Source organism: Mustela nivalis (genome assembly GCF_964662115.1).
Source record: "Mustela nivalis genome assembly, chromosome: 8".
NCBI lineage: Eukaryota > Metazoa > Chordata > Mammalia > Carnivora > Mustelidae > Mustela > Mustela nivalis.
In genome coordinates, this window is record NC_139027.1 from 102,126,009 (window position 1) to 102,146,292 (window position 20,284).

General features: G+C 40.9%; 1 protein-coding gene across 3 annotated transcripts in view; it reads right to left on the minus strand.

The window, feature by feature from the left end:
• Positions 1-5,960: 5,960 nt before the first annotated feature.
• Positions 5,961-20,284, minus strand: part of SEC23B (SEC23 homolog B, COPII coat complex component) — a 49,205-nt gene continuing 34,881 nt past the window's right edge. For 2 of the 3 annotated variants that reach the window (XM_082743164.1, XM_082743165.1), the window contains exons 17-20: positions 17,711-17,797; positions 15,373-15,528; positions 14,926-14,991; positions 5,961-7,067 (exon numbers count right to left, since the gene is read on the minus strand). In XM_082743164.1, coding sequence (XP_082599290.1) covers positions 6,978-7,067; positions 14,926-14,991; positions 15,373-15,528; positions 17,711-17,797 — 399 coding nt within the window. In that variant the 3' untranslated portion in view covers positions 5,961-6,977. Of the gene's footprint in view, positions 7,068-14,925; positions 15,055-15,326; positions 15,529-17,710; positions 17,798-20,284 lie in introns of all 3 variants that reach the window. The other variant, XR_014314792.1, reaches the window with a different exon arrangement.

Genomic DNA, 20,284 nt, shown 5'->3' on the forward strand with positions numbered 1-20,284 from the left:
AGGGACCAGGAGGCTGGCTGAGGACAAAGCAAAAGCTGGCACCTTGCATCCCCTCTCCACCTGCTCCCCTCGGTAGTACGTGTGACATTCCTCAGGCACCCCTGACTGCCCTAAAAGAAAAACAGTTAGCTTGCAGAGATCACAGTCCTGCAAGACAGGAGTCTCCCTTGATTTACAGAAGTCCTTGAGATTTACAACAAAGAATTTACCTTATTAATAGCCCAATTTCCAGAGGGGAACAATTCAATTCCTCAAGCCCTAATGTCACCCTCCCTTCCATAAACAAAACTGAAGGAGGCTCGAGGTAGAAGGAAATGTAAATAAAGTTAAGTTTCTTCTAAACCCAAATCTCACTAACCAGGACGCTTGATAGCAGGGATGTGACATTCCACCAGGAAACTCCCAATTGTCTTCATGCTAGTGCTTCATTAAAGGGAAAAACAGCCTTGGCTTGATAGTAACCAGGCCTTCAATATCCTGACAGTCTTCTTTACCCTGATAGCCCTTCTAAACACCCACTTTGTCCTCACCTACCCAACTCCTGTGTATATAATCAGCCACTCCTCACATCCCCGAGGCAGCAGCTCTTTCTGCCCAGGGGTCCTGTCCCCATGCTTTAATAAACCGCCATTTTGCATCAAAATGTGTCAAGAATTCTTTCTTGGTTATCGGCTCCAGACCTCACCCCACCGAACCTCACCTAGGTTCAAGAACTTCATCACTTTGACTCTGCCTACCTTCCAGCTTTTCTCTTAACCATCCATTTCTAAATTCAAAGCATAATCTACCACCACTCCAATAGACCAAATTAACTTTGAGAGCAGAAGTGATGTACTTGCCATACCGTGGACATTCAGTAAATTGCCATATCCAGTAACTACTTTTCAGCCATAATCAAATTTTATCTCTAAAGCATTTGACACCATTGACCATACCTGCTCCTTTCATAGCTACAGAAACATAATTTTCTTCTGTATCTCTGTGTCCGTCAGGGCTCTTTCCACTTCTCCCACCCTTTAGAAATTGTTTTGCCATACACAAAAATTTAACTCTAAATGGATCATAGGCTTAAATGCAAAAGCTAAAACTACAAACCTAGGAGAAAACACATGAGAAAAATTTGCCACCTTGGGATGGGTAAATTTTTTTAGAATATAGACAGCATGAACCATAAAACAAATACTGGTAAATTGGACTTTTTCAAAATTAAAACTTTTGTTCTTCAGAAGTCACAGTTAAGAAAATTAAAGAAGCCACAACATATTCAAATACCTATATTTGACCAAGGATTTCTATCCAGAATATAAAAGGACAACTTAAAATTCAATTATAAAAAGACAACCCTACTAAGAATCAGGCAATAAATTTGAGCAAACTCTTAACAAAATAAGATATACAATTGGGGTATCTGGGTGGCTCAGTGGGTTAAGCCTCTGCCTTTGACTGGGGTCATGATCTCAGGGTCCTGGAATCAAGCCCCACATGGGGCTCTCTGCTCAGCAGGGAGCCTGCTTCCCCTCTCTCTGCCTGCCTCTCTGCCTACTTGTGATCTCTCTCTCTGTCAAATAAATAAAAATTTTTTTAAAAAAGATATACTAATGGCCAATGATGAGGGAGCAGAAGGCTGGCTGAGGACAAAGCAAAAGCTGGCACCTTGTACCCCCACTCCACCCACTCCCCACTGGTAATATGTGTGACATTCCTCAGGCACCCTTGGCTGCCCTAAAAGAAAAACAAATAGTTAACTTGCAGAGATCACAATCCTGCAAGACAGGAGTCTCCCTTGGTTTACAAATGTCCTAGAGATTTACAACAAAGAAGCTATCTTAACAACAGCACAATTTCCAGAGGCAAATAACTCAGTTCCTCAAGCCCTAACATCACCCTCCCCTCCATAAAACTGAAGGAGGCTGAGGTAGAAGGAAATGTAAATAAAGTTAAATTTCTTCTAAACCCAAATCTCACTAACAAGGACACTTGATAGGAGAAGTGTGAAACTTTATCTCTAAAACTCCAAGATAGTTGTCAGCAATCATTCCCAAGCATATGACCCACTGATATACATCTAAAGGATCTCTCAAGAAGAGAGTTTTACTAGTTATAAATAACCTTTCTTCCAACAATAGCTAGCCCCTCAGGGTCCTGGAGACCTTGCTCCCAAAATCCTTAGAGACTAACATCATCCCCTTTGTCCTCACCTGCCCAACTCCTGTGTATATATAATCAACCACTCCTCAGGATGGCGGGGCAGCAGCTCTTTCTGCCCATGGGTCCTGTCCCCGTGCTTTAATAAATCACCATTTTGCACCAAAGATGTCTCAAGAATTCTTTTTGGTCATCGGCTCCGGACCTCACCCCACTGAACCTCACCTAGGTTCTAGAACTTCATCAGCCAATAAGCACAGGGACCTCATTAGTCATCGCAGAAATGCAAATTAAAACCACAAGACACAATTGTTCACCTATTAGAATAACTAAAATCTATATTAAGAATACCAAGAGTTGGGGTGCCTGGGTGGCTCAGTGGGTTGGGACCTCAGCCTTTGGCTTGGGTCATGGTCCCAGGGTCCTGGGATCAAGCCCTGCTTTGGGCTCTCTGCTTGGCGGGGAGCCCACTTCCCCTTCTCTCTGTGCTTGCCTCTCTGCCTATTTCTGATCTCTGTCTGTCAAATAAATAAATAAAATCTTAAAAAAAAAAAAAGAATACCAAGAGTTGTAAGGATTTGGAGCAATCAGACCTCTTAACTGGTGGAAACATAAAACATCACAACCTCTTTGCAATACTGAAAGTTTCTTAAAAAGTTGAACATACACCTACTATATTACTCGACATTCCATTCCTAGTAATTTATCCAAAAGAAATGAAAACATATCCACACAGACATGTAGATGGACTTTCACAGAGCTTTAGTCATAACAGTCAAAAAAGGGAAACAACCCAAATCACCATCATCTGGTGAATGAATAAAGGAGAAATGATATACAACTTGGTAATAAAAAGAATTACTGATACATGCAGCTACATGGGGGAATCATAAATGGATTATGCTAAGTGAAAGAAGCCAGACATAAATGAAACTAGACAAAACTCTAGGAACAAACTAATATACAGTGAGACAAAGTTGACTAGCAGTTGCCTACTAAGGAAACCAGCGGGGGCAGGGGGGGGGGATAGAAAAGTTCTGTTTGGTGATGGTGGTTTCATGAATGTACACATCTGTCAAAACTCATTGAACTGGGGATCCCTGAGTGGCTCAGTTGGTTAAGTGTCTGCCTTTGGCTCAGGTCATGATCCAGGGGTCCTGGGATTGAGTTCTGCATCAGGCTCCCTGATCAATGGGGAGTCTACTTCTCCCTCTGCCCCTCCTCCCCACTTGTACACTCACCCACGCTTACTCTCTCACACACACACAAATAAATAAAATATTAAAAAAACAAACAAACAAAGTGGGACACCTCGGTGGCTCAGTCGGTTAAGCGTCTGCTCAGGTCATGATCCAGAGGTCCTGGGATGGAGTCCCACATTGGGCTCCCTGCTCAGCGGGGAGTCTTCTTCTCACTCTGCCTGCTGTTCCTCATGCTTGTGTGCTCTCTCTCTCCCTCTCTCCCTCTGTGTCATAAAAATGAAAATCTGTTAAAAAAAAAAAAAGGTGGGGGGTGCCTAGGTGGCTCAGTGGGTTAAAGCCTCTGCCTTCGGCTCAGGTCATGATCCCAGGATCCTGAGATTGAGCCCCGAGTCAGGCTCTCTGCTCATCAGGGAGCCTGCTCCCCCTCTCTGACTACTTGTGATCTCTCTGTCAAGTAAATAAATAAAATCTTTAAAAAAAAAAAAAACAAACCAAACCTGGTATTCTGTTGCAAGATTTGTTCTCTTCTCATCCTGAGCAACTTTGCTCATGTTATTATATTTGTTAATGACTGAAATCTGCTCCAAATTCTCCTGAAAGAAAATCCATTTTAATTACAACCAACCTGCTGGGCATTCTGTTATCTCTCACAAGCTCCCTAAACTCAAAATGTCCAGAACTGAATTTATCAATGCTAGAAAAGAAAGAGCAAAGAACTCCTTCCCTCCTTTTCTGTAATTCAGAGAATGATTGATGTATTACCCAAGCCAGAAACTTGAACTCAGACTCTTGCCTAACACCCCACCTCTGTCCAAACACCTGCTTCTGTTCAGACCTCACCTGGATTCCAGCTTCTTCCCATCCATCCTGCCACTCTCCTACTGTTTTTGTTTTTTTAATTTTTTCTCCTACTGTTTTTAAAATCCCTAACACGGGGGCACCTGGGTGGCTCAGTGGGTTAAAGCCTCTGCCTTGGGCTCAAGTCATGGTCCCAGGATCCCAGGATCGAGCCCCACATCGGGCTCTCTACTCAGCGGGGAGCCTGCTTCCCCCTCTCTCTCTGCCTGCCTCTCTGCCTACTTGTGATCTCTGTAAAATAAATAAAATCTTAAAAAAAAATAATAAAATGGAAAGGCCCAAGATGGAATAGTTTCGACCTTAATCAGATTTCTGTGCTCTTCTATATGACATACTCAATTAAAAATTACATTCATGGGGGGCCTGGGTTGCTCAGTTGGTTAAGTGTCGGACTCTTGATTTCAGGTCAGGTCTTGATCTCAGGGTCTTGATTTCAGGTCAGGACAAGCCTGTGTTGGGCTCCACGCTGGGCATGGAGCCCACTTAAAAAAAAAAACAATCCCCCAAGTAAGAAAAATATTCTATGAGGGGCACCTGGGTGGCTCAGTGGTTTAAAGCCTCTGCCTTTGGCTCGGGTCATGATCCCCGAGTCCTGGGATCACGCCCAGCATTGGCTCTCTGCTCAGCGGGGAGCCTGCTTCCCTGCCTCTCTCTCTGCCTGCCTCTCTGCCTACTTGAGATCTCTGTCAAATAAATAAATAAAATCTTTAAGCAAAAAGAGAAAAGAAAAAGAAAAATATTCTATGGAAAATGTACACAAAATAAAAGCCCTTGGCATTTAAAATGTGTTAAACACCTTAAGATAGGAAAGGCCCTCCAGAACTCATACCAAAGGCAAAAGGCTGTAATACAAATTCAAAATACAAGAAAGAATCAATCCAGATGACTCAACATCCAATTGATAGAGGAGTTCCAGCTTTGTTTTTCTACATAGGACTCAGTACCTTCTAATAAATCATGTAATTTACTTCTAATTTTTGTTGTTGTTGTTGTTGGTCTTCCCTAACTAGAATATATACTCCACCAGGGCAGATATTTGTTTTATTGGCTACATACCCAGTGTCTGTAAGACACTCCATACATAGCAAATACTGAAAAAATATTTGTCAAGTGAATGAAAAAATAGTTCCAAAGTTCTGAGAGAAAATTGTTTGGGGGCTAGAATTTTATACTCGGCAAAGCTAAGTTTGAAGACTGAATAGATTCAGTGAATTATCTCCCATTAACTTAAGATACAGCAAATGACTTATGGGATTAAAGGAATTGTAGAACAAACCCAGGCTTCCAAACAAAACAAATTCCTGGATGACTTGTCAGCAGATGGGCGGTGATTAGAGAGGAGATCAGTGATCTCTAAAGAATGGACTTCAGGGCACCTGGGTGGCTCAGTTGGTTGGGTGATTGCCTTTGGCTCAGGTCATGATCCTGGAGTCCCAGGAATGAGTACCTGCATTGGTCTCCCTGTTTCTCCTTCTGACCCTCTCCCTTTTCATGCTCTCTCTCTCAAATGAATAAATAAAATTTTAAAAAATCACTTGCCCCTAAATTAGAAACTCCTAGGGAAAACAACAAATACACAAAGTTATGATGCAAAAAAGAAGCAAACCGACCCGAGGAGTGCTAGAACATAAGAATGTAAATGACTGATTTTGTCACTGGGAACATTTTCCTTCAAATGGTGTAGGGCCTGGGACAGCAAACCCATGGAGAAAAATGTAATACTACCTGACTCAAACAAGGACATTGCTAACATTATCACAATTATATAAATGATCTTTATTTGTTTTCAACTTTCAGAATGAACTTTGAGACAAAAGACGTAACTATGGTTAACAGGTCGGAATGTAAATTTTACCAACTTTGATAATAAAAAAAGAAAGGTACAGTCCATCAAAACTGGATGCTACAGAGAAAGGTCCTCATTCTGGAAAATGAGAATTGAGAGACAATGGCTAACACTGATAACATCAACAAATAACTCGAAAAGAAAGGTTAAAACCAGCCACCTCTGAAGAGTAGGTCTAGGCTCAGGGAGTGGAGGGAACCGTTATTATAAAGTTTGTTTTAAATCAAAGTAGTATATGCATAGTTTTAAAAAACAAAACAAAACAGAACAAAACAAAACAAAAAAACCACCAGTACCTGTTTAAGTTGTTTTACTTGATGCCCAAGATAACTGCATTACCACTTTGTTAGGGCCACTGATCCCCAGCAGCCACCTGGGCTGGGCTGTTTACATGTGAGTTAGGGCAGTGCACTCCAGACAGCTCTGCCTTGATGATCAAGTTTCACATATTTCAACTTTTCCCTCACTTAACATTTAGACAGAAAATGAGGATTAAGTTCAGGTAATACCTCTTGGGGGAGTCACTAAAAACATACACATACACACATAGAGACTTCAGGAAATCAAATTTGTATTAGCATTATTTTAGCCAGCGCTTGCTTTATCCAGATTTATTTCCTGTCTGATCATTATGATTTTCACCTAAATGAGTTGCCAAAATACATTACCTTTGATTTTATGTAACAGTAAAGTTAGGATACAAAAAGTATATAAACATCTACAAGTACCAAAACATTTGATGATGCAGGAAAAGGGGCACAAATAAGGAATACAAATAAATTATAATCTAAAGAGTTACATACAATGCTTCCTTTGATTATTTATTAAAACCCACAAGTAAAGTGAAAGGAATGTTTTTAAGCCATTATCAGCAATTGTGAACACAATCCAATGTGTTCTTTGATGTTCTGCTCACATCTTCTAGCTTAACAGGCACTGGAAACAGCCAGCTTCTTCAAATGATCCATGAACACCTGCAGGCTAACGTCATCAGTTAGGATGGGTGCTCCTGTTTCCTGAAATTTAATGGTAAAGATTAACTGGCAGGTATCTGAAAAGCTGGTTAGCATTTATGAATTACTAAGGACACTTCCGCCACCTCAGAACATTCACAGTGCTACCTGCTCTGCTAGGAGGACTCCCGCCACTGCCATTCTCTGCTTAGCTAACTGTTCTATCAACTGAAGCATAATTTCCTCACAAAACCCCTCTCCAACCCACTGAGGTCAAGCCATCCCCTGCCACTATAGACAGTTTGGGCATATACCCTTCTGCTTTAATCCTCTCCATGGTTCTGATGACCAGCCCAGAGTCTGGCCACCCATCAAACATGAGCTCCTGGAGGCCACACACCCTGTGTCTCACCTTCCCCATCACCCTGCCAGCAACTAACCCAATGTTCTTCATGCCCTGCTTATAAGAGAAGCTTGTATGGTAGTATATTTACAAATGAGTGAATGAGGATCTCCACTGAAAAGATGGTATCTGTACTATCAGAAAATGCTCATGATTTATGTAATGTGAAGGGAAAAGAACTGAATAGAAACCTTGAATTCTAGTAAGAGCTCAAATCTGTAAAAAGTAGAATTAAAATTTTATAAGATGCCTTCCAGGAAGGAGTACCTGTACTTTTCCCTATTCCTTCCACCATGTACAACTGGAAACCCTGGACATTTTATATAATAGAAATGTAAGAAGACTGTAAAAGGTGGAGAAGAGAGCAAACAAACTAGGGGCCCTGGATCCCAAGGAACAACACAGTGGTGAGCTCCTTGGGTTTCCTTTTTGCCTCAAACATCCCAGACCTGGAGCTGAAAGGCTGGCAAACAATCACTGGCCACAGAAAAAAACATAGAGAAAGTCAACCTTCTCTAGTTAAAGGACCAGCATAGCCTAGCAAGACAAAAGATGTTAGATATTAACTCCAGTCAAAGATGACAGAAAAAACTGTGGCCCCACACACACTGGCAAAGGCTGAGTGAGCACCTAAGATGGCCACCTTCACAAGACAGTAACAAGGGAGCCCATGAGGATGGGTTCAGAGAAAGCCAAGTACGGCACTGGGAATTTCCTCCCCAATGGCCAGGGGGACATCTCCCTTATTGCCATGGAACCAATAGAGACCATTCGGGGAGCCTGCACTTCTACCCAGACCTGGCAATAGGAAGATGTCCTCTGTGCCCCCTGCATTGGGTATCAGAGGCGGCCTAGTAGACAGTGCACACTTTCACCACCACCCAACACTAACAAGGTCAGCTCCACAGCAGGATCAGTGGAGACTAGGTGGGGAGCTGAAACACCCATTCCTACCCAATAGTAACAATGAATTGTGCCCCACCCAGGTGTCAAGAGGCCAATGGAAAACCTGGATTGCTATCAGGCAGTAATGAAACAATGTCTTCCCAGCTTCCCTCCTAGAGCAGCGTGACTAAAAGCCAGCTAGAATAGCCTATTTAGGGCGCCTGGGTGGCTCAGTGGGTTAAGCCACTGCCTTCGGCTCAGGTCATGATCTCAGGGTCCTGGGATCGAGTCCCGCATCGGGCTCTCTGCTCGGCAGGGAGCCTGCTTCCCTCTCTCTCTCTCTGCCTGCCTCTCCATCTACTTGTGATTTCTCTCTGTCAAATAAATAAATAAAATCTTTAAAAAAAAAATAAATAAAAAATAGAATAGCCTATTTAAATAGATCCAGAGTCTCATAACAAATATGAAAATGTTCACATTTCAATAAAAAATCACTGGGCGCCTGGGTGGCTCGGTGGGTTAGGCCGCTGCCTTCGGCTCGAGTCAGGATCTCAGGGTCCTGGGATCGAGTCCCACATAGGGCTCTCTGCTCAGCAGGGAGCCTGCTTCCCTCTCTCTCTCTCTGCCTGCCTCTCCATCTACTTGTGATTTCTCTCTGTCAAATAAATAAATAAAATCATAAAAAAAATTAAATTAATTAAAAAAAAAATCACTTATCATCGGGGCACCTGGGTGGCTCAGTGGGTTAAAGCCTCTGCCTTCTACTCAGGTCATGATCTCAGGATCCTGGAATCAAGCCCCACATCCAGCGCTCTGCTCAGCAGGAAGCCTGCTTCCCTCCCTCCCACTGCCTGTCTTCCTGCCTACTTGTGATCTCTGTCTGTCAAATAAAATAAATAAATAAATCTTTAAACAAACAAACAAAAAATAAACAAAAATCACTTATAACAACAGTCAAGATCTCAAAGTGAATGAAAAACAGATAGCAGGTATTAACACCAAACTGAGGACAGTGTTAGAATTATCTGACAAAGACTTCTAAGTAGCTTCAGTGAGCAATTACAAACACACTTGAAACAAATGAAAAAACAGAAAGCCTCAGCAAAGAATTTCTCAGGAAAGTAGATAAAGAAGAACCAAAGGAAAGTTTTATTTTATTATTCTTTTTTTTTTTTAAGATTTTTATTTATTTGACACAGGGAGAGCGAGCAAGCACAAGCAGGGGAGTGGCAGGCAGAGGAAAAAGCAGGTTCCCCACAGAGCAGGGAGACTGATGGGGTACTCGATCTCAGGACTCCAGGATCGTGACCCGAGCGGAAGGCAGTTGCTTAACTAACTGAGGCACCCAGGTGCCCCAAAGGAAAGCTTTAAAACTGAAAACTACAGAAACAAGTAAAAAGCTTGGTGGATAAGTTCAATAGCAGAAAAGGAACAGAGACAATAATCAGTGACCTGGAAGATAAAATAATAGAAATTACCCAACTGAAAAATAGAAAATAAGTGGGAAAAAAATGAACATGGCACCAGGGACCTGTGGAACTACAAAACACCTGACATTCATGTCATCGGAGTCCCAGAGAGAAAGGAAAAAGAGGATGGGCTGAAAAAGTATTCAAAGAATAATGGCTGATAACTACCCAACTTTGGCAAGAGAAATACACAGAATCAAGAAGCCGAGCAAATTCTAAACAGGTTAAGTCCAAGGAAATCCACACCAAACACATAGTACTTATAACAAAGAAACAATCTTAAAAGCAGCTAGAGAAAAATGACTTCTCACCTATAAGGGAAAAGCAATAAGGACAATGAATTTCTCATCTGAAACCACAGAAGCCAAGAAAAGTAGCAAAACATTTTTCAGATGCCCAAAGAATAGGGCTGCCACCAGAATCCTGCATCTAGAAAAAATATCCTGCATTAAAGAAGGGGGAAATCAGGATTCTCAAATGAAAGAAAACTAAGAATCTATCATCAGGAGACCTAAAAGAATGGCTAAAGGAAGCTCTCTAAACAGAAAGGAAATTATAAAGAAGGAACCCTGGAATATCAAGAAGGAATAAAGAACACAGTAAGCAAAAATATGGAGAAGTATAATAGGACTTGCTTCTTCTCTTGAAGTTTATAAATTATGCTTCATGGCTGAAGAAAAACTATTAACACCGACTAATCCATGTAGAAGAAACATTTAAGACAATTATGAATGGGATAAGATAAAGGAATGTAAAGGGGAGTTAAGTTTTTTTTTTTTTTTTTTAAGATTTTATTTATTCATCTGAGAGAGAGAAAGAGAGGCTGAGCAGGGGGAGAGCCAGAGGGAGAGGGCAAAGCAGACTCCCTGCTGAGCTGGGAGCCTGACATGGGGCTTGATCCCAGGACCCAGAGATCATGACCTGAGCCCAAGACAGACACTTAATCATCTGAGCCATCCAAGCACTGTGGTTAAGTTTTCTATACGTCACTTGAATTGGTCAAAAAGATTCTAGTCAACTGTGATAAGCTATGCATATATAAGGTAATACATAATACTCTACTATCTACAACTGGGAGTAACCACTAAAAGCTACACAAAGAGATACACTCAAAAACATTATAAACGAGTTAAAATGGAATTCTAAAAAATGTTCAAATAACCCACAGGAATGCAGAAAACGGAAAACAGAGAAATGAAAAACAGAGAAAGCAAATGGAAAAGCAAAAAATAAAACAACAGAAAGTCCCAACATATCAATAATTACCTTAAATATAAATGGCCCAAATGCAGCAGTTAGGAGATTAGCAGAGCAGATTAAAAACCATGGGTTATTTACAAGAAATTCATTTCAAATATAATACAAAAAAATAGGTTGAAAGGTAAAGAGTGGCAAGAGATTTAACATGCAAACAATATTTTTTGCATGAAAATAGTGAATTCTATTAATGTCAGATAAAGCGGACATCAACGCAAACAAAATGACCAGCAACAGAAGGAGAAATTATATAATGATATAAAATCAACCAACCAACACAACAATCCTAGATGTGTACACATAAACAATAGAGCTACAAAACAGGAACAAAAACTGACAGACAACAAAGGAGATACATATAGACGAACTCATGATTAGAGTTGGAAACTTCAACACCCTAAACTGACAACACTCATAAACTGACAGGGCAATCAGTAAGAACTCAACACCACCATCAACAGGATCTAAAAGGCATTTACAGAACACTCTACCGCACAACAGCAGAATACATACTCAGGTGACCATGGAACATATGCCAAGACAGACCACAGTTTGGGCCATAAAAAAAACTTCAAATTTAAAGGCACCGAAGTCATAGAAAGTGTATCTCCAGCCACAATGGAATCAAAATCAAAAATCAAAATTCAACAAATAATAAAATTTCCAAATACTTGGAAACTAAGCAATAAACCCAAAGCAAGCAGAAGAAAATAAAGATTACAACAGAACCGATGAAACTGAAAACAAAGACAACAAGACAGAGAAAGCAAATGGAAAAGCAAAAAATAAAACAACAGAAAGTCCCAACATATCAATAATTACCTTAAATATAAATGGCCCAAATGCAACAGTTAGGAGATTAGCAGAGCAGATTAAAAACCATGGGTTATTTATTTAAAAGCAGCTAGAGAAAAATGACTTCTCACCTATAAGGGAAAAGGAATAATGGTATTCACACTGGAAAGGAAAAAATAAGCTGTTTTCTATTTGTAGATGATATCATTACCTATGTTGAAAATCTTGAAGAACCTCAAAAAAACCTCCCAGAAGTACTGACTTGGGAAAGTCACATGATATAAGATAAATACACAAAAATCAATTGTACACATATACTGGTAATGAACACCTGGGCACTGACATCAAAACTACAATACCAATCACAATTCCTAAAAAAAAAAAAAAAAAGAAAAAAAGAAAAATGTGAAAACATTTAACACTAAGGAAAGAAATCAAAACAGTGGAAGACAAAATGAATTCACAGATTGGAAGGCTCAGCACTGTAAAGATGTCAATTCTCCCCCAAACTATACAGAAGATTGATGTAATTCTTATCAAAATCCCAGCAAGTTTTTAAAGACATAAGCAAAATTATCCTAAAATTTTTATGTAGAAGCAAAGAAACTGGAATAGCTAAGTCATTTTTGAAAAAGAAGTTGGAGAAATCGGAAAATTTGAAGACTGACTTACTATACAGCTACAGTAATCAAGACTGTGTTATTGGTAGAGTGATAGAAACACAGATCAACATAACAGAGCAGAAAACCCAGAAAAGGACTCACACAAATAAGATCAACTAACCTTTGATGAAGACACAAAGTAATTCAAAGGAAGCAAGACATCCTTTCAACAAATGGTATGAGCAGTTAGACGTCCACATGCATAAAATAAAACCAAGCCTCACATCTCACACACACACACAAAATTTTTTAAAAATATTTAATTTATTTATTTTGCAGGGAGAGATATCACAAGTAGGCAGAGAGATGGGGGGGGGGGGAGGGAAGCAGGCTCCCTGCTGAGCAGAGCGCCAGATGCGGGGCTCAATCCCAGGACGCTGAGATCATGACCTGAGCCAAAGGCAGAGGCTTAACCCACTGAGCCACCCAGGCACCCCACAAAAATTAACTCAAAATGGATCACAGACTGAAATGGAAATGTAAAATTAGACAAACAAATATGGCAGATCTTTGGGACCCAGGGCTAGGCAGAGTTCTCAGACTTGGCACCAAAAGCACAATCCATAAAAGGAAAAACTACTAAAGTGGATTTCATAAAAATTAAACATTTTTGCTCTGCAAAAGACCCTGTAAAGAAGATGTACATACAGACAAGCTAGAAGTGAGAGAAAATATTTACAAATTACGTATTTGACAAAAAGAACTCAAAACTCAACAGCAAAAAAAGCAAAAACCCATTTATACAATGGTCAAAAGATTTCAGTGGGTTAAGCCTCTGCCTTTGGCTCAGGTCACGATCTCAGGGTCCTGGGATCGAATTCCGAATCAGGCTGTCTGCTCAGCAGGAGGTCTGCTTCCCCCTCTCTCTCTGCCTGCCTCTCTGTCTACTTGTGATCTCCCTCTCTCTGTCAAATAAATAAAATCTAAAAAAAAGAACTTAAAAAAAGAGAGAAAAGAAAATGTAATTTAGGGGCGCCTGGGTGACTCAGCTGTTGAGCGTCTGCCTTTAGCTCAGGTCAGGTCATGGATCAAGCCCCACATCGAGCTCCCTGCTCAGTGGGGAATCTGCTTTCCCCTCTCTGCCTGCATCTGTGCCTACTTGTGATCTCTCTGTGTCAAGTGAATAAAATCTTGAAAAAAAAGAAAAAGAAAATGTAATTTAAAAGCATAATGGTATACCAGTACACACCTACTGGAATAGCTAAAATCAAAATAATGACAATATCAAATATTGGCAAGGATGCAGAGAAAATCGATCACTCATAAGTTTCTAGTGGGGATGTAGAAGGAGGCAGTCCACTCTGGAAAACATCAGTTTCTTAGACTAACCATGTGATTACCATACCATTAAACAAATGTAATTCTGGGCATTTACCTTGGAGAATGGAAGACTTCGGTTAATGAGAAACCTGTACATGACTATTTCTAGTAGCTTTACTCCTAACAGCCAGGAACTGTGAAGGAAGGACATCCAGATGTCCTTCCACAGGTGAACGATAAACAACTCCAGTACACTGATAACACCCACAATACATCAATACCATGGAATACTACTCCACAAGTAAAAAGAAGCAAATTAGTGATTCCTGCAATAACCTGGATGAATCTCTAGACAATCATGCTGAGGGAAAAAAGCCAGTCCCCAAAAGTTACATACCATGCAATTTCACATATATAATATTCTTGACAAAATCATAGAAGTGGAGAACGTGGCAGTAGTTGACATGTGTTAAGGAAGAGGTGGAGGTAGGCGGGAAGTGAGAGTGACTAACACAAGGGCAAATGAGAGATCCTTGTGGTGAAGGAAATGTGTATCTGGACCGTATCTATTTCAATATCCTGAATGATACTGCATTCCAGCTGTGCAAGATGTTCCCACTGGGGGACAGGAGGTGAAGAGCACAGGGAATCTCTCTGTATTATTTCTAACAACTGATTGTAAATTTACAATTGCCTCAAAGGAAAGTTTAATTTTCAAAAATGTTACAAGAAAACAGTCAAAGAAAAAGACCGGATGAGACCTAAATGTTATGTTAAATAATTGTTAAATATGTTAAATAAATGTTATGTTAAATAATTAGATAAAGGAGGAGACAGAGGCTGAAAAGTGAGGAGACAGAGCCAGTGGTGATCAGATGTTTTTACCCCACACCATTGGGAGAGAGAAGTGGGGTCGAGGCTGGGTCAGGGGGGCAAAGGAAGTCTGGGGAGATGCTGCTGTGTCTATTAAGAGAGCCAAATACAGGTCACGCTACAGAGTTCTGTCCTCTGGTCAAAGAAGGGGATCCACACAAGGCGCTCCCTCTTGCCTCAGCTATGTTACAGAAAGCCTTCCCACTCCCCAGCAAAATACCTGAGTTATTCTGCTTCTAAGGCCAAAAGGGTAACTTGGTAAATAGGTGTTCCAAAAGGAGCCTGGCATCCTCCCCAGATACCTGACAATTTCTTACCTGTCCCCAGGCATACAGGTTATTGTGTGTCTGTGATGGGTTCACTTTGGACAAAAGGAATCGAGCCTTTAAAAACAAGAGATTTAAAGATTACAAGTGACATTAATATTAGTGTAGTAGAAAAAAAGTCTTGACATTCCTTTTGTTAAATTAGTTTTGTGGGTTTTTTTTTTTTTTTTTAACCACAAAGGCACGCATTTCTTTACTGTAAGCCAATGACTCTCCATTTCTTAGGGTTCCTGAAGCATGAAGCATGTGTTTTATTTTGGCAGTCCTCTACTTTTACATTAACGTATTTTGACCACTGATTTAAGAAGTCATGTTTGGAAGTTTGCCTGAATGTCCGTTTATGCCACCACATAAGATATTAAACTATGTAGTTTGGATTTATAGCCATAGACCTCATGGAACCACCAGAACACAAGAGCTGGGACTCAACGCACTCACCTGGCTGCCTCCGTGCTCCGTGTTAATGTAGCGTGGCATTGGGAAGCGCGCCTGCAGAATCTCTTGGGCATCATCCAGCGGTGCCTGCAGGAGGTGCTTGAAGTTTTCATACTCAGGCATGTCCTGGTACCCTGCTTTACGCCACTGGGCTATGGTCTGCACCAAAATAAACCAAACACAACCATTGTGGAAACACTGGAACAACAGTCTTCTCTGACATTCTTGACATTCTAACACGCCCACCATGACTCGTTTCGGGGAAGAAGCCATGTCAAGAATGACGAGTTGCAGCAGGTAGCAAAGGGGAACTTCCTCTGCTTAAAGTAGAGGAAGCAAAGAGGTGCAGCCAGGACACCCCCCACTACACAGTTCTCCCCGAAAGGTCAGAGCCATCAGTCACACCTCTTCCCTTTCTAACTGTACATACCAACTAGCTAAAAACTAGCAGTCCTGGGGCGCCTGGGTGGCTCAGTGGGTTAAACCTCTGCCTTTGGCTCAGGTCATGATCCCAGGGTCCTAGGATCGAGCCCCATGTCGGACTCTCTGCTCGGCGGGGAGCTTGCTTCCCTCCCCTCTCTCTCTCTGCCTGCCCACTTGTGTCTGTCAAATAAATAAATAATTAAAAAAAAAAAAAAAAGAATCCTCTGCTTTAGGACTGCTTAAATTCTTTTTTTTTTTTTTTTAAGAAGGGGATTTTTTTTTTTAATTTTATTTATTTGACAGACAGAGATCACAAGTAGGCAGAGAGGCAGGCAGAGAGAGAGGAGGAAGCTGACTCCTCGCTGAGCAGAGAGCCCGATGTGGGGCTTGATCCCAGGACCCTGGATCATGACCTGAGCTGAAGGCAGAGGCCTCAACCCACTGAGCCACCCAGGCGCCCCAGGACTGCTTAAATTCTTAAAAACAAAAAACACACCCAGGGTATAGCTGTCCCCAGGAGCCGTCCTGCCTTTCCATTTCCACTGCCATCACTGGGTCCAGCTTCCCATGTCCTTCCAGCTGGTAGGGAAATGGCTTCCTACGTGGAGTTCATCCCCCATTCTCTTCTCTATGGGCACACCTCCACACCCAACTCCAGTGCCTAGTCTCACAAAGACTCATCCCCAAATTCCCTGGGGTCTGGGTTGGGATACTCTTGGTGGAGGAGAGAAAAGCTGCGAGAATCCATGCGTGGGTGTTCAGTAGGCAAGTAGAAGGCAACATACTATAGAGTAGAAGGTAAAGCCAATCTCCCCACCTCAGCTGACACCGTGTCTCCCCCTCTTTTATCCCCACTGGCAACAGTTCTAGAAAATGCCATGTGCACACAGGAAATCAAGAAATATTCGCTGACTGATTAGTACAGCTTTATAAATAACCTGAAGTGTTTTCACGTGTTATTTAGGGAACACTAAAAAAGAAAACAGCGGAAATGGAGCTAGAGGATGTAACAAGTGATCGATGGGTTTTACAAAACCCTTAGTCTGATACCAGAGGGAGGATTCTCTTTAGGTGCTTCCTTCTGCAGCCTGCTCTCCCCTTCTCAGTTTCCAGTAATATCTTCTGGGTCTTAATTTCTGACTGAATGGTGGCACAGAGGAAATCCCATAAGCTCGTTTGGTTCCAAGAGTTCATCAGAACACTCACAACCAGTAGACATGGGGCTTTTGGGGAGTGAGAACCATGTCACTGTCTTCGTCTTTAGAATCCATCACTTGCATGCACGTGCACATATACTCAATAAATGTGTGAATGAACAGGATGGGGGCTGTGGTCAGAATGTCTTTAAGAGCTCAGCTGAAGGCACAGAAAGCAAATCATGATTATTGCTCCTATAGGAACCAGTGGGAACAGCAGTTGGTCACCCAATGGGCAAGCAACTAGCAGAGTGGGTATTAATATGTTGAAAAAAGTTAAAAACTATAAAATGCATATTAGTATTGGAAAACTAATTCATCCTAAGTTATTAAGGGAATTCTGAAAAACAATGTATACTTTTGCAGAACACTTGAAATCACATCTAGTGTACAGACACTAGGAAGTCAAGTCAATCACCAAAGCAATTTATTGAAGGTAAAGAATGGACAACAGAAGGAAAAGAATTTATCAATGAACATAATGTCCAGTTAAAGGATTTTAGAGTGATTTAAAATGACAACCTGAGATTTATTTACAACAAATATAATTAAAATTACTAAATATACAAATACCCCAGGGACCTGAGAAAGATTTTACAGCTATACTGATTCTAATAAACAGTGGGTCTTCTAAGCCCAAATTATTTCAAATGCCATAAAAATCTAAATTAATAAAAAGAAAGCCAAAACAATAGTAATGAAAGAAATTAGTATCTTCTTACCTCACCAAGATAAATGACAATTTGGAAGAAAGTATCCATCAGCAAAATTCTCTCAGCTAGAATGCTGCTGCTGTCCAAGAGTACTGGCTGAAGAAAAAGGGAGAGAGAAGGCATTGGTCTTGCCCCGTTCCCACATAGCAACCACTTCAACCCCACACTTGGGGTGTCTACACAACAGCTCCAACGCTGCTGATGAACGGCACCTGGCACAATGGCTCTCCCCATTTTTAAGGAAAGTCCTGCTTTCTGCTCCCCGACCCAGAAGTTCTAAGTATCAACTTTGTATTAGAAAGAGCCTCCAAATAATCCCTCATCAACTGGGGAGAGAGATTAAGAACATCTTTTGCTCCAGGAACCACAGATAATCCCAAACATTTTCAGTTTTGTGTTAGAAATGTATTTTATCGGGGCGCCTGGGTGGCTCAGTGGGTTAAAGTCTCTGCCTTCGGCTCAGGTCATGATCCCAGGGTGCTGGGATCGAACCCCGCATCGGGCTCTCTGCTCAGCAGGGAGCCTGCTTCCTCCTCTCTGTCTGCCTGTCTCTGCCTGCTTATGATCTCTGTCAAATAAATAAATAAATAAATAAATTTAAAAAATGTATTTTATCTATTGGAAACACATTCTCTCAAATCTATTGCTGTAGATGATGGAACAGTGATGCTTACATGAAAAAGAACAACTTTTAATAGAAGTTTTAAAAGTTTCCTACAGAATACATTTTATTAGAATTTCTAATTCAATAATAAGTTTTCAATTAGCAATAATCGCGCCTCGGATAAGCCTCATTGGCTACCATACTGCCACTGCGCAAAGCTCTAATTCAATAATAAAAGTAAGGTACTTGTTAAGGAAAATTTGAATATTTGTACCCAAGTCCAAAAAATATTCATCATTTATTTTCACATAGTTTTTAATTCCTGTATGCTAAAAAATACATAATTTAGAAAAGTTCCTATTTTGATTTTTTTCATGTAACTTTATCTTTTTTAGTAACATCTATACCCAATGAGGGGCTTGAACTCATGACCCAGAGATCAAGGGTCTGTCTCATGCTATACCAACTGAGCCAGCCAGGTGCCCCTTTCATGTAACATTTTAATATTTTATCACATTCCATAAACTTTAAATATTTCTTAGATTACTTATTTTTCTACTATTAAACACTTGGGATTATTTTTTTTTTAAATTTTTAAATTTTTTAATAAACATATAATGTATTTTTAGCCCCAGGGGTACAGGTCTGTGAATCGCCAAGTTTACACACTTCACAGCACATACCCTCCTCAATGTCCATAACCCCTCTACCCTCTCCCGACCCCCCGGTCCCCAACAAAACTCAGTTTGTTTTGTGAGATTAAGAGTCTCTTACAGTTTGTCTCCCTCTGATCCAATCTTGTTTCATTTATTCTTTTCCTACCCCCAAACTCCCCACGTTGCATCTCCACTTCCTCATAACACAGAGATCATAAGATAATTGTCTTTCTCTGATTGACTTATTTCGCTAAGTATAATACCCCTCTAGTTCCATCCACATCATTGCAAATGGAAAAATTTCATTTCTTTTGATGGCTGCATAGTATTCCATTGTGTGTGTGTGTGTGTATGCCAAATCTTTTTTTAAAAAATTTATTTATTTATTTAAAATAAACATATAATGTATTTTTATCCCCAGGGGTACAGGTCTGTGAATCGGGTTTACACATTTCACAGCACGCATCATAGCACATACCCTCCCCAATGTCCATATCCCCACCACCTTCTCCCGTCCCCCCTCCCCTCAGCAACCCTTAGTCTGTTTTCTGAGATTGAGTCTTTTATGGTTTGTCTCCCTCTCAAACCCACCTTCCTTCGTTTTTTCTTTTCCTACCCATCAACCCCCCACATTGCATCTCCACCTCTTCATATCAGGGAGATCATATGATACTTGTCTTTCTCTGACTGACTTATTTCGCTAAGCATAATACCCTCTAGTTCCATCCGCGTCGTCACAAATGGCAAGATTTCATTTCTTTTGATGGCTGCATAGTATTCCATTGTGTATATATACCATATCTTCTTTATCCATTCACCTGTTGATGGACATCTAGGTTCTCTCCATAGTTTGGCTATTGTGGACATTGCTGCTATAAACATTCGGGTGCACGCCCCCCTTCGGAGCACCACGTTTGTATCTTTAGGATATATACCCAGTAGTGCAATCACTGGGTCATAGGGTAGCTCTATTTTCAGTTTTTTGAGGAACCTCCACACGGTTTTCCAGAGTGGTTGCACCAGCTTGCATTCCCACCAACAGTGTAGGAGGATTCCCCTCTCTCCACATCCTTGCCAGCATCTGTCATTTCTTGACTTGTTAATTTTTGCCATTCTGACTGGTGTGAGGGGGTATCTCATTGTGGTTTTGATTTGTATTTCCCTGATGCCGAGTGATGTGGAGCATTTTTTCATGCGTCTGTTGGCCATGTGGATGTCTTCTTTGCAGAAATGTCTGTTCATGTCCTCTGCCCATTTCTTGATTGGATTATTTGTTCTTTGGGTGTTGAGTTTGCTAAGCTCTTTATAGATTTTGGATACTAG